The following is a 13414-nucleotide window of genomic DNA, read 5'->3' as shown; positions in this document are numbered from 1 at the left end:
TTATAGTGACAGACACACAGTCACACACATGCACACGCGTGCACGGCTGCACGCACGCACGCACGCCACACGCACATAACAGAGCAGGCAGAGAGACATACCGAGAGTACTGTACAGTACAAATCCCCTTGTCATGTCTAACCTTTAAGGTTTCAAGCCTGAAGTGCTCATGTTGGTAAATCACTAGAGACATGAAGATTCCTGGAATAATAGATTCTGATGTGCAAACATCAGACATGGTGTAATAAACGTTCCCAATCAGCCAGACGGCGAGCTGTGTTAAACATTTTCAACATTTGAATGGCCGGCCTGGGCCGTGGCTCAGCGGTCCAGGCACCTTGGCCGGTATAGTCCAAGTCTGGCAGTGTGCCGCGGGCTCGACTCCCGATCCCGCGGCCTTTATAAAATAAAGATGAAAGCCACAAAAAAAACATTTGAATGGCCATATCTGACACTGTAAATTATTGAGGCAAATCTTGGACATAATCCAGAACAGCTAATTGGACCACTAAGTGCCACCTGTAAAATCTTTCAGTTCTTTCAATAATCTGACCTGTTAAGATTTAAACACGGACCAATAAGCTCCTTTTCACACAGATTTCTGGTGTTTTTGTTATCTGAGCCTTTATTTGATGGCTGTACAGTGTAGTGGACAGATACAGGAAACACAGAGGGAGAGTATAGGCACTCAGAGTGACACACACTCGAAGTGAGTTTGAAACTATGAAAACTCCCATTGGGAGAAGTACAACAATTAATGTGCGAACATGGCAGCAGCAAGATAGATAGATTGTGAACTGTTTTGCGATGAAAGAAGCTTAGCCAATGGAATACAACCACCCTAAGGACTACTATATGTACCGAGTAGACCTCTAGTCTAGACCTACTGCACGTAAACAGAGCTATACCTTTAAACGCATCTTAAATCTGAAGATTTTTTGTATACTAGTTATATAGTCTGGAGAAAAGATGCTGCTATTCGTCCCAAAGTGACTGCAAAAAATTGCTGCTATTTGTCGTTTCAAAATAGCTTTAATAATAAATAATAAACTTTATTGTCGTCCCCAAGGGGATATTCGTCTTCACAGGTCTGTTCAACAACACCCACAACAAAACAACACAGCACAGAAAAACACCAAGACAGTACATAAACATGAGGTCCCCCCCCACCGTAAGCCCTCCAACTGCGTATACTTTCCCCATTTTCAACTCGTACAAACCAAATTTCCATAGACACATAATGTGAACCTCGATTTCAACAATGTAAAATACTGCATGCCGTTTCATGACAAACCCTTTCAAAGTTTATAATTTATGTCAGGATCTGTGTCAGGATCAAGGCCTTTTTCCTCCACCGCAGACTTACACGTGCACACGTGCACATTCACATGCACACGCGTCCACATTCACATGCACACACACACATGCACATTCACAGACAGTAACTAACGCTTGACCTGCCTTTCTGTGTATCGTGTTTTACGAGGTGAACTTAGTAACTTACGCACACCGCATTAAAAGAGTAGATCAACTTGCATCTGCTCGGGTTAGACGGGTCAGACTGGAATTTGCTTCCATTTAAAAAAAACATATTGCCTGCTGTTTGTCATTCCTGTCACAGTGGAGGTCACAGACGCGGAGGGGACACCCATCATTGAGCTTGTAGATCTGATATTATTGTTCAGTATAGTTCTCCACAGCCTTTTTTGGCATCTAATCTACTTCCACATACAGTACTTCCACATAGAAATCTAGTTCAAACTGTTTAGATTTATGCATTACGCTTTTTACAACATTTTATTTTGTAAAAGTCTTTTGCATGAGGAAGGGTCAGATCTTTCTGGGGTCACACAGAGGTGCTATCTGTGGTTGCTATAACGACAACCATTTTGCAACCAGAGCTTATTTTAATGATGTTTAGGACACAAGGAACACATTCTTGGGTTTTTTTATGGGTGTAATATGTTTTTCTTTTTTAGATATTTTAGTTATGAAGCCATTTTCATGAGGTCATGAACATGGTCTAACTTCCTCCCTGGACTACAAAGTCACACCTCCATGCAGCCTCCTCCCTCTCCACACGGAGGGGAAGTGCACTGAAGCATTATGGGAATTCAGCAATCCTGTCAAACAAACAGACTTCATTATTTTTCTGGCCATAGGGTGCAAATTTAAATTCGTGCTACTGTTGTCTACAACTAATACTATTAACATTGAGTGACTGCAGTTTCTTCCAGTGGTGAAATGTCCCTTTAATACATTTTCTACTGTACACATCATATACATTGTGGGTTTTCAGCGAGCCCACGCAGATTCCACTAAGGAACTGCTTTTCTAGTTAAAACCAAAGTTGTTCAATTGTGACCATACAATTACTCCATTTTATGGTCTACAATTCTTAAAAGGAAATGCATGTATTTAATTGAGTGTGACCATGGGCGCAGGGACCAAAAACATATCCCCACCGACCATAAAACATAACGACCATGAGGAATGTGATCCGCCCGTCGTCCTCAGCAACTCGAACCCTGAGCGCTGATTTATCATCAGTTAGTAAAGCACTGCAACCTCAGAGACCTCATGGCTTTTTGGCTGAATCTGTCATTCATCAGTCGGTCAGGTTCTACTCTAATATGGTCGTTTCATATTACATTACATAGACCTGATTTCTGGATGTGTCCTTTGGGAATGCATGGATATGGACTCAAACCTTTTCATTCCAAGGAAAGACCCCCATAAGTCAGAGAGTGTACAAATGGAACCGTTTGATTGATTGATTGACTGATACTGATTGATTGGAAATGTTATTCACAGTATGCATACATTTCAATGAAAGTACAGGTCAATACAAAAACTGCTACGAGGATGAAACCAGAAAAAAGCTCTAAGACTTGTTTACATCAGGGTCCTCCATTTTCAATTCATCAGAAAACCGCAAGAGTGCATTTGGTTCCATCTGTAAGGATCCCTCTGTAAGTGTCCATTTGGAACCCCTGCACAAATACCTTACGATAGTACCTACCATCAGCTCCCAGTACTAACCCTGCACAAACACCTTACGATAGTACCTACCATCAGCTCCCAGTACAAACACCTTACGATAGTACCTACCATCAGCTCCCAGTACAAACACCTTACGATAGTACCTACCATCAGCTCCCAGTACAAACACCTTACGATAGTACCTACCATCAGCTCCCAGTACTAGTACCTACCATCAGCTCCCAGTACAAACACCTTACGATAGTACCTACCATCAGCTCCCAGTACTAGTACCTACCATCAGCTCCCAGTACTAGGACCTACCATCAGCTCCCAGTACTAGTACCTACCATCAGCTCCCAGTACTAGTACCTACCATCAGCTCCCAGTACTAGGACCTACCATCAGCTCCCAGTACTAGGACCTACCATCAGCTCCCAGTACTAGGACCTACCATCAGCTCCCAGTACTAGTACCTACCATCAGCTCCCAGTACTAGTACCTAGTACAATCAGCTCCCAGTACTACCTACCATCAGCTCCCAGTACTAGTACCTAGTACAATCAGCTCCCAGTACTACCTACCATCAGCTCCCAGTACTAGTACCTAGTACCATCAGCTCCCAGTACTAGGACCTACCATCAGCTCCCAGTACTAACCCTGCACAAACACCTTACGATAGTACCTACCATCAGCTCCCAGTACTAGTACCTACCATCAGCTCCCAGTACTTAGTCAGTCAGTGCCAAGCGTGAAACTAAGACACCTTGTGGTCTGTCCTATGGCGAGCTAGCGCTCTACCGTCTGAGCTGCCCAGACACAAAGCCAACTTATCTTTGGTTTCCTCTCTGAGTCCAATTCTCAGGATCAGCGCCGTGACCACTCAAAAGCTGAGCTCAAATTGGAAAGTATATGTGCTTGGTTTGAATACAAGATGGCATTGTGTGTGTGTGTGTGTGTGTGTGTGTGTGTGTGTGTGTGTGTGTGTGTGTGCGTGTGTGTGTGTGTGTGTGTGTGTGTGTGTGTGTGTGTGTGTGTGTGTGCGTGTGCGTGTGCGTGTGCGTGCGTGCGTGCTTGAAGCATTACATTGTTTTAAGCTGTACCATGTGACCAAGCATAATGGATGTTATTGGTAGCGGCATGCAGGTCATGACCCCAGGCTTAATTCACTATAGCAGCACAGCTAGTGTCATCTGTTTAAATGTCAGTTTATTGTGCAGTAGCTACAGACTAGTGGGTGTTCACAGGAGGAGTAGAAAGAGATAGAATTTAGGCATTTAGCAGACGCTTCTAATAAGCGCTCTTAATTGCTTGTAAGCAAGAACAACACGAGTATACACTATAGAGTGCTGAGTCTACATAATATGCTATCTAAATTAAATAAGTTTAGCCTTTGCATACACCTGTAAGGTCGTCGAGGCTAGGGCTGGGCAAGTGCTACAGCAAGTGCTACGGGCTAAGGTGGATTCTGAAGAGGTGGGTTTTCAGACTACGGCGGAAGATTGGGAGTGAGTCTGCAGTTCTGATTGCAATGGGGAAGATCATTCCATAGTTTTGGAGCCAGAAGGGAGAAGAGTTTGGGACGTGTGGAGCGTTGTCTCGGCATGGTGTAGTTCATACATAGTAGTCTTGACTTAGGGAGCATAGGGATATTTTGCACGAATTCATCTAAAAGCGCAATATTTTTCTACATTTTCTAAATTTCATTATGCTTTAAAACAAGTTTCACAATTCTGAATCCTTTCCAAGCATTAGTTTTGCACGAAGAACACTCCTTGGGCTAAAAACGGCCATATCCGTCATCACAAATGTGATGGTGTCAGCACATTTGGGCAAGTGGCTATGGCCGAATCTAGCCCAAGGAGTGTTTTTTTTTTGGGCAAAAATAGTGCTTGGAATGGATTCAGAATCTGGGACCGGTCCATTCACCTCTCTGTCAGTCACATACTGTATCTGTCTTGGAAATCTCTCCCAGTTGTAGGTTAGCTCAATCTTAGCTCTTATAGCTGAGGGGTTACGAAACCCATTTGCCCATGTTCAAAAAGGGCTTATGGAAACGCAGACTAGTTCTAGCTTACAATAATGATTAAAAGCCACCACGTGTTTATGGCTGACCGTGAGGGAGAGGATAGAGAGAAATAGCTTTACGCAGGCCATTATATTCTTATCCGCGTGGCGTTAAACCATTTGGACAATTTTAGGCTTTTGGCCCGACCACATTTATCCACCGTGACTTATGCACTGATGTCGAGGTCTATAGCCATTATCTGTCGCTGCTAATCTGTAGGCTATCAGCATGTGCCCCGCTATGCACTCACAGGGAGACGGACAGCAGGTGAGACGGACAGCAGGTGGCTGTCACCCCCATTCCTCTTAATGCTGAGAGAGAGGAGAGAGAGGGGGGGGGGGGGGGGGGTCTGTATGACACCCATTCCTCTTAATGCTGAGAGAGAGAGAGAGAGAGAGAGAGAGAGAGAGAGAGCATCGGTGTTTGAATTAAATTAACATAATGCTGCTTTGAAACAGACCCCTCTTAATGTTACAGAGGCACACGGAGGAAGAACAAGAGAATGCTGTGAGACATGGATTCCTCTTAATGTTCTGTACAGTCAGTTCCTATGGTTAATCATATATATAGATAGATAGATAGATAGACATGGTTAATCCTAGCGTTCACTGCTTGCTGTCACCCAAGCCATTAACGCTGTCATTAGACGAGCTCCCTAGGGAGGGAGAAAGGCGCACACACACACACACACACACACACACACACACACACACAGACAGAGTGAGCAGGCGGACGGATAGACGATAGATGAATGAGAGGAAGTCATTTGAGACAATTAGCCGTGCTCTGACCCGAGATCAGTGGTGTGAAGATATAGATCAGAATGAATTCTGCACGATTAATAAACCAAAACATATTGCGATCTAGATTATTCAGACACCTGCTGTATGCGATTTCATTTCTAAATTTGAGCAACGCCTACCCTATATATGCTATAAATTATTCCTCTCAACATTACTGGGTCTTTGTGAAACTACAAACGCATGCACGCACGCACGCATGCACGCACGCACGCACACACACACACACACACACACTGCACGCAGAAAACATCTTTCATTTTAAACAAAGTCTTGTCAGAACTCTTTGGAGTGTCTAGTTCCTCTCTCCCCTGTCACACCTCCTATCTGCAACATGTTTCTCTTTCTACAGCACAGGTATCACATTTCTCCCCTTCTGTGTCTCTATTCAAAAAAGGAAAAAAATGTCCCACCCCCTTCTCGCTATCTTCCAGCCATCTTTTTCTTTATTGAGTCCTTTTCCCTGTCCATCTCGCCCCACCACCCCTCTCTCCATCTCGCCCCACCACCCCTCTCTCCATCTCGCCCCAGAGAGTCTCGTTCTCTTTGTTTGTAACGTCGTAACTCCTGATGATCTACAAGCTTGTAAATCTGCTATTTTTGAAAAATATATAATCTTTCAGAGTTTCAGCGTTTTGTAACTCAAATATTTGCTTCTGGGGAGGTCCCTGGAAAAGAATGGGGGTCAGAGGCCAAATATAAATAATTATTGCGTGCGTGCGTGCGTGCGTGCGGTGTTCTGGTCGCATAGAGCTCAGACTGTGTCCAGGAAACAAAAACCAAATGCCTGGTAGTGGGTACTGAGCACAGCCGTGCAGAGAGCACTGAGGGGCCGGGGCAGGTGGCAAAACCCCAAGAAAGCTATGGATGTGCAGCACGCATCATTTTTTGGGGGGTGTTCTTTTGCGGGGGTACCTCGCGCCATTTCATACCAGACATGTAGCACAATAAGCACATTGGATGTTTTTATGCTAATGGAGCAAGGTGTTCCACAATAACAACTTGTCCCATGTCAGTCATTGATTGGACAGTGAAATAAGCAGGCCTTCGAAATAAGGGTCTCCCCTGAAAAAACACTGGCAGTGGCGGAAGAATTTATTCATTTATTTATTTTTTTACAATTTTATTTATACATTTTTCAGGTTTAAAGACAAGACATACTTTACAAACAATCACATGACATACACATATACACACACAAACCCTTCCCAACCCCCCATTCAAAGGAAAGAAATAAAAAATAATACATTTAGCACAGAAACAAAAACAAAACACAAATGAAAATAATATTATACAATAGATCACAGTTAAGAGTTTTAGAAAATAAAAAAATGAAATAAAACATTTATGTGCATACATACTTCAGCCTGTTAATGATAGGTGGGAGAAAAAAAACTGTTGCCACATTCTGTCGAATACTTTCGTTTTAAGAGAAACGTCATATCTTATCTTTTCCATTTGCGAAGAATGTATTCAATTATAATGGCAGTCAATGACTAATCTCTCTCTCTCTCTCTCTCTCTCTCTTGTGTGTAGTTGTGTCTGCAGAGCTGTTGATCCATGGGGAGAGGAGGTTCCCGGAGGACATTGACTGGTCCTACTCAGGTTGGTACAGTAAACGGCTCCTATATAAACACCTCTGTCTTTATTCTCAAAGCTATACATTACACCACTTCACTATTGGAGGTAGAAATGGGTGGAGGTATTAGCAATGGGGCACATACTGTACACGCACACACATGCATACACACACACACACACACACACACACACACACACACACACACACACACACACACACACACACACACACACACACGCACACACACATTTGCCTGACTGCAGCTGTTCTCTAACCTGACGCTGCCAGATGGGGGCGGTATTGGGTAACCATGTTCCCCAACACAGCTTCCATCTGGGATCTCTCAGGGAGTTCAGCTAACAACGATCCGTTCCGTACCGAACCAATCGGCGTGAGCTAAGGGCGGGACATGTGCGAAACCGGATGTGAGGCTATATAGACACGTCAATATAATTGGTTGTGTTTGCACGCCCACACGGTGATAGACAGACGGTCCCATCCAATCATCTCTACCAAGTATCTTGAAAAAAAGGAACAGCCCCGTCATCGAATTTGCTTCCGAGATCCCAGATCCCAATAAGCTGTGAAACAAATTTGTGTAGCAAGCTTCTTGGATCTGGCAGCGTCAGGTTAGCTGTGTTCTCGGCAAGAAGAAGAACTGTTTGTTATTTTGATCGATGTTTGCCTGTTATCTCTCCTCATGGTATACCAACATTAATACAGCATGGAATTGTGGAGAAAATCTCACCCAACGGCAAAACAACAAAATATTCTTTTGGTTTTGGTTTCTGAGAGGCTAAATCTCATCAAATGGTGCTCTGTGGCTCAAATGCTCAATACATAATGGATCTTGATGTGAAAAGGGGTTAAAACCTGCACTGTTTTAGTGTATGTGCGTATATGACGCAAACGGCACGCTGTAGACGTTGTTTATTTTCAGGCCGCAACGCCGATGTGAAACAGCAATTACGGACAAGAGTTTCTCATTTTCCACTCTGCTACCTTCCTAAGTTCTCCTTTCAGCAGAGCGATTTAGAGGAGCTTCAGTGGCAGTCCACTTGGAGTGGGTGAAACTGTAGCGTGTGTGTGTGTGTGTGTGTGTGTGTGTGTGTGTGTGTGTGTGTGTGTGTGTGTGTGTGTGTGTGTGTGTGTGTGTGTGTGTGTGTGTGTGTGTGTGTGTGTGTGTGTGTGTGTGTGTGTGTGTGTGTGTGTGTGTGTGTGTGTGCGTGCGTGCGTGCGTGCGTGCGTGCGTGCGTGCGTGCGTGCGTGCGTGCGTGCGTGCGTGCGTGCGTGCGTGCGTGCGTGCGTGCGTGCGTGCGTGCGTGCGTGCGTGCGTGCGTGCGTGCGTGCGTGCGTGCGTGCGTGCGTGCGTGCGTGCGTGCGTGCGTGCGTGCGTGCGTGCGTGCGTGCGTGCGTGCGTGCGTGCGTGCGTGCGTGCGTGCGTGCGTGCGTGCGTGCGTGCGTGCGTGCGTGCGTGCGTGCGTGCGTGCGTGCGTGCGTGCGTGCGTGCGTGCGTGCGTGCGTGCGTGCGTGCGTGCGTGCGTGCGTGCGTGCGTGCGTGCGTGCGTGCGTGCGTGCGTGCGTGCGTGCGTGCGTGCGTGCGTGCGTGCGTGCGTGCGTGCGTGCGTGCGTGCGTGCGTGCGTGCGTGCGTGCGTGCGTGCGTGCGTGCGTGCGTGCGTGCGTGCGTGCGTGCGTGCGTGCGTGCGTGCGTGCGTGCGTGCGTGCGTGCGTGCGTGCGCATACAAGACCGAGAGAGAGAGAGTGTGTTGGGTTGGGTTGTGTGCTGGGCCGTAAGTAAAGGCATTAACATGTGAAAGAACACACTTCATTGTGGGCCATGGTGGCCATTATTTTGTCAGGAGGGCCAATAATGGAGGAAGTAGTTGAGGGAGGTATAGAGAAGAGTAAAGGGGGATGGAGGGGGGGGTGGAGAGAGAGAGAGAGACAGAGAGAGAGAGAGACAGAGAGAGAGAGAGAGAGCAGAATGGACAAAGAGAGACTTGACAGAAGAAGGCAGGAGAGGTAGTTAAAGTGGGGAATGGTCACATGCTCACAAGACTCCAAAGCTTTAATTTCTGCGCAAGGCAGAAATTAAAACTACTGTACCTCTGATTGTGTAAACCTTGTCCCATTCGCCATAGTGAAAGTGAAAGGCACTAACGATGTACTGTAGGCCTACACTGAATCATTTTGTAAGACCTTCCATTCCAGGTGTGAAAATGTGTAATCTGGCTTGCAGGTTACAGTAATTGAATTCTGTCTCATCTTCCGGAGAGATAAAAAGCATGCGTTTTAATTTCACCAGCAGGGCCAAAGGCAATCTTTGGGCCATCATCAGAGTCATAGAACCAAGAACATTTTTTTTTTAATTCCTCAAATTTCCTGACTTCATTCATTCAACATGATCATCAGGTATTATTATTTTAAGGAGGAAGATTTTTTCAAAAACGTGTACAGTATTTGTTAAAATGTAGTTTTTATGTGGACACCCCCACCGGTTCATTAAGTATGCCTGGTTTGCCTGGTAAGTAATCAAAGCAAAGTTCTTTGTTTACCCAGGAAAGTGGACTAAGTCAATGACTTGTTTACAGCCACACCCTGCTCATAGAACATTTCATGGTAGGGGTTCAATGCCTTGCTCAAGTGCACTTCAGCTGTGGTAATTTTAACGTGCCGGTCCGGGGATGCGAACTGGCGACCTTCCGGTATCAAGACCGCTCCGCAAACCGTTTGCCCACGGTGATGGGTGGTGATCCACCTGAACTGAAGCAGCACCCACAGCTGTTGTATGGTAATTTATATTGTAAAATCAGAGTTAATTTAACCTGGATCTGGATTTGTAATTGGATCCAATTTCAAGTGCATTTTTACACTCTCATAAGGGTTCCAAACTATCATTTAGCAGGGGGCCCCCTGGAATTCCCTCAGGGACCCCTGGGGGTCCCCGGACCCCACTTTGGGAGCCACTGTCCTAGATGAAAAGACAAAGGGCTCTGCTCTCTGCAGTTCTAGCCCCGTTCCTTTGGCTCATTATTATCGTCTCCTTTCTTTTCTCATTCCTTGTTGGAGAACGTCAACAGCGTTACGGTCATTATTCTGCTGGGTCTGAATGGAGGTAACAATGAGCTGCTTCCAGTCTAAGCCCTTCATTGTTTCCTCCGTTCAGACTGATGAGGTTCTATTGTTCAAGTCGTAGACGCTGTACAGTACATATGTATACTGCACGAGCCAACCGGAAGGCTCACCCCAAACTCCCCCCTCCCCCAACTGAACGCTTGCTGGGGCAGTTCTTGCATTCTTTTATTGAGGATAAGATTTAAATAATGTTAGATTTAGGCATAGTTTTACTGAGGTTATACGGTTAGGACCAGGTAGAGACCCATGTGAGGTCGACTGGTTTGTAGCGGTTTGTTATTTCCATACGCGCGTGTGCGTGTGCATGTGCGTGTGCGTGTGCATGCGTGTGTGTATGTGCGTTGTGAGTTCCAGACACGCTATTTGGAACGCTCCATTTGTCTTTCTTGGAAAGTGAACTGAACGGAATCCCAAGAATCTGCTAATTGTAGCACATTCAATATTTTTTTAATAAAATAAAATAAAATCTGGGAGTCTGGAGTTTTGCTTTCATGCTCGTCAGTCAGACTCTAGAGTCTAGACGGTGCTGCCACAGAACAGCGTACAGTATGGGGATTCTGTTGGAATCATCTTGTTACATGAAAGCTGTGGGATTCACAACATCCCCTGGGAATTGATGTGCATGAGTCCATTACCATATACGTATTGTAGTCTTCTTCTGAATGACAGGGGTGTGTGTGTGTGTGTGTGTGTGTGTGTGTGTGTGTGTCTCTGTTGTACTGCATACATAAAACACAGATTTGCAGCTTAGGTCTTGTCAGACATGTCATGTCTGCCCTCAGATACTTGATGTGCGTGGGGGGGGGGGGGGGGTGCGCGCATGCGTGCGTGTGTGTGCGTGTGTGTGTGTGCGTGCGTGTAAATGCATTTTGCACTTTTGAATTCCCACTGTTGAATAAAAATCTCCTGATCTGTGATCCAATTGGTAATAATGCCGTTTTATGTATGACAATAATCCTTTTCTTAACAATATAGAACATGCTCTACCACACAATGGGCAGACCACCCCAATGGGTGGACCAGTTTTCTGAAAAACTTGTAGATCTGCTTATTTTCCAACATAAATTACCTTGTCTTTTAGTTCTACTGGATCTCTTCTCCACTAGTCCCTCCCTAACATTTTAGTCTAGTTTTTATTTGTTGCCGAAATTGTCACTATTATTTAGTCATCATGGCTAATTATTTTATTTAGTTTTTGTCAGTGAAAAAAGGTAGCCGACGAACATTTTTCGTCACAGTTTTAGTCGACGAGATCAGCATGCACCTGGACCACTTGGCCAGCGGGTACCCCAATACATGCAGTATTTCTAAATGATTAGCATACTCTGCAGTATTGCAGAGGCTGAAAATGCAGGCTCTCTCAGAATGTACTTGTACTGTGTGTGTGTGTGTGTGTGTGTGTGTGTGTGTGTGTGTGAGCACGTGCACACACATGTCTAAATGTGAGGCGCAGAGAGGAGAGCAGTAACGGGAGCCTAATTGGTATAAGTGTGGGAGGAGAGGAGAGAGGGGGCGGGAGAGATAGATGAAGAGAGAGAGAGAGAGAGAGAGAGAGACACACACACACACACACACACACACACACACACACACACACACACACACACACACACACACACACACACACACACACACACAGAGAGATATATATATACCGGGTGCATCTATATATTTAATTGCACTATGGTAGCCTACTTTCTTTGTATTTTTTTTTACTTTTATCTTTTTCCCATGTTGTGGGCCTATGTCTCTTATGTTATTGTGTGTTAACTTTATGTGCTATATGGACTTCTGTCTGAAATAAAGATTACATGATTATACACTGCCCAATGTGCCCGGATGGGAACCGCGAGGTTTCCAGTTCCATCGAACGGGTGTCGAAGTGTCCTTGAGCAAGACTGAACTCCTAATTGCTCCTGATGTGCAGGTTGGTTGCCTTGCCCCCCAAAGCACTATATAATACACCCTTCTTCCATTCATCTGTGTTATTAATATGTATGTTTACTACCTACTGGCTTGTACGAGTGTGTACTGTGAAGTGAGTCAGAACGTGTACTAAAGGAGCATCCATAGGTGTAATTGTTCCTCCATTTATAACGCTCATACAGCCAAGGACAGTGAGTCGCTGAGTCGGCTTTCAGAGAGAGAGAGAGAGAGAGAATGGCATATAAATAGTGATCCTCAGAGTTTTAAAGGTGATTCCAGACCGAGCAAACTTGTCCAGAGACTCCAGACTAGTCAAAACTAGTTCAAACTGTCAAAAGACTGCAAACAGACTGCAGCAGACTGAGCACTGTCAACCGACCGCCGATGAGCAAATCCCGTGCAATGACTTTCCATACCGGTCCACCCTCTGCGAGTCTGCATGTAAACAGCAGTGTTGGGCTTTTTATACAAGCAGTCATTTAGTATGCATATGTTTATTATCGTAATAACCTGTCACTTCTCGAAGGCAACAGAGTAGCCTACTACAGACAATAACAAACCCGCCTCTATAGCTCTACACTTCCGTCTCTTTGATTGACAAGCTAAACAACCAATGAGGGTGTTCTACAGAGCCTTGATCCCACACCCCCACCCCTCTTCACTATCGACTGGATAAATCCGTCTGTGAATGACCAAACATGTCAGTTTGATCATGATCCTCGTCGATAACGTCAAGACTAGCTATCGGGATCCTGCCGACAGGCAAGAGACGGCAGAAATCCGTATTGACGTAAAATCGTGAACGAATCTGTGGTGTTGGCTTTACGCGTTTTGCGTGATGTTTGGACAAAATCAGTATAGGAGTAACATTAATCTATCTGTGTCACCTTAGCTTTTAACCACTTTAACCGTTATTTTAA

At 45.1% G+C, this 13414-nt stretch overlaps 1 protein-coding gene across 2 annotated transcripts in view; it reads left to right on the top strand.

The window, feature by feature from the left end:
* The window catches only part of LOC308310899 (receptor-type tyrosine-protein phosphatase zeta-like), a 72275-nt gene that overhangs the window by 19309 nt on the left and 39552 nt on the right, over nt 1-13414 (top strand). For both annotated transcript variants that reach the window (XM_080757359.1, XM_080757358.1), the window contains exon 2: nt 7387-7455. In XM_080757359.1, the coding sequence (XP_080613485.1) occupies nt 7387-7455 (69 nt within the window). The remainder of the gene's footprint in view (nt 1-7386; nt 7456-13414) is intronic.

The sequence above is a fragment of the Protomyctophum bolini genome (assembly GCF_963924005.1).
Source record: "Protomyctophum bolini genome assembly, chromosome: 23".
NCBI classification, from domain to species: domain Eukaryota; kingdom Metazoa; phylum Chordata; class Actinopteri; order Myctophiformes; family Myctophidae; genus Protomyctophum; species Protomyctophum bolini.
This window is presented reverse-complemented; position numbering and strand designations above follow the sequence as displayed.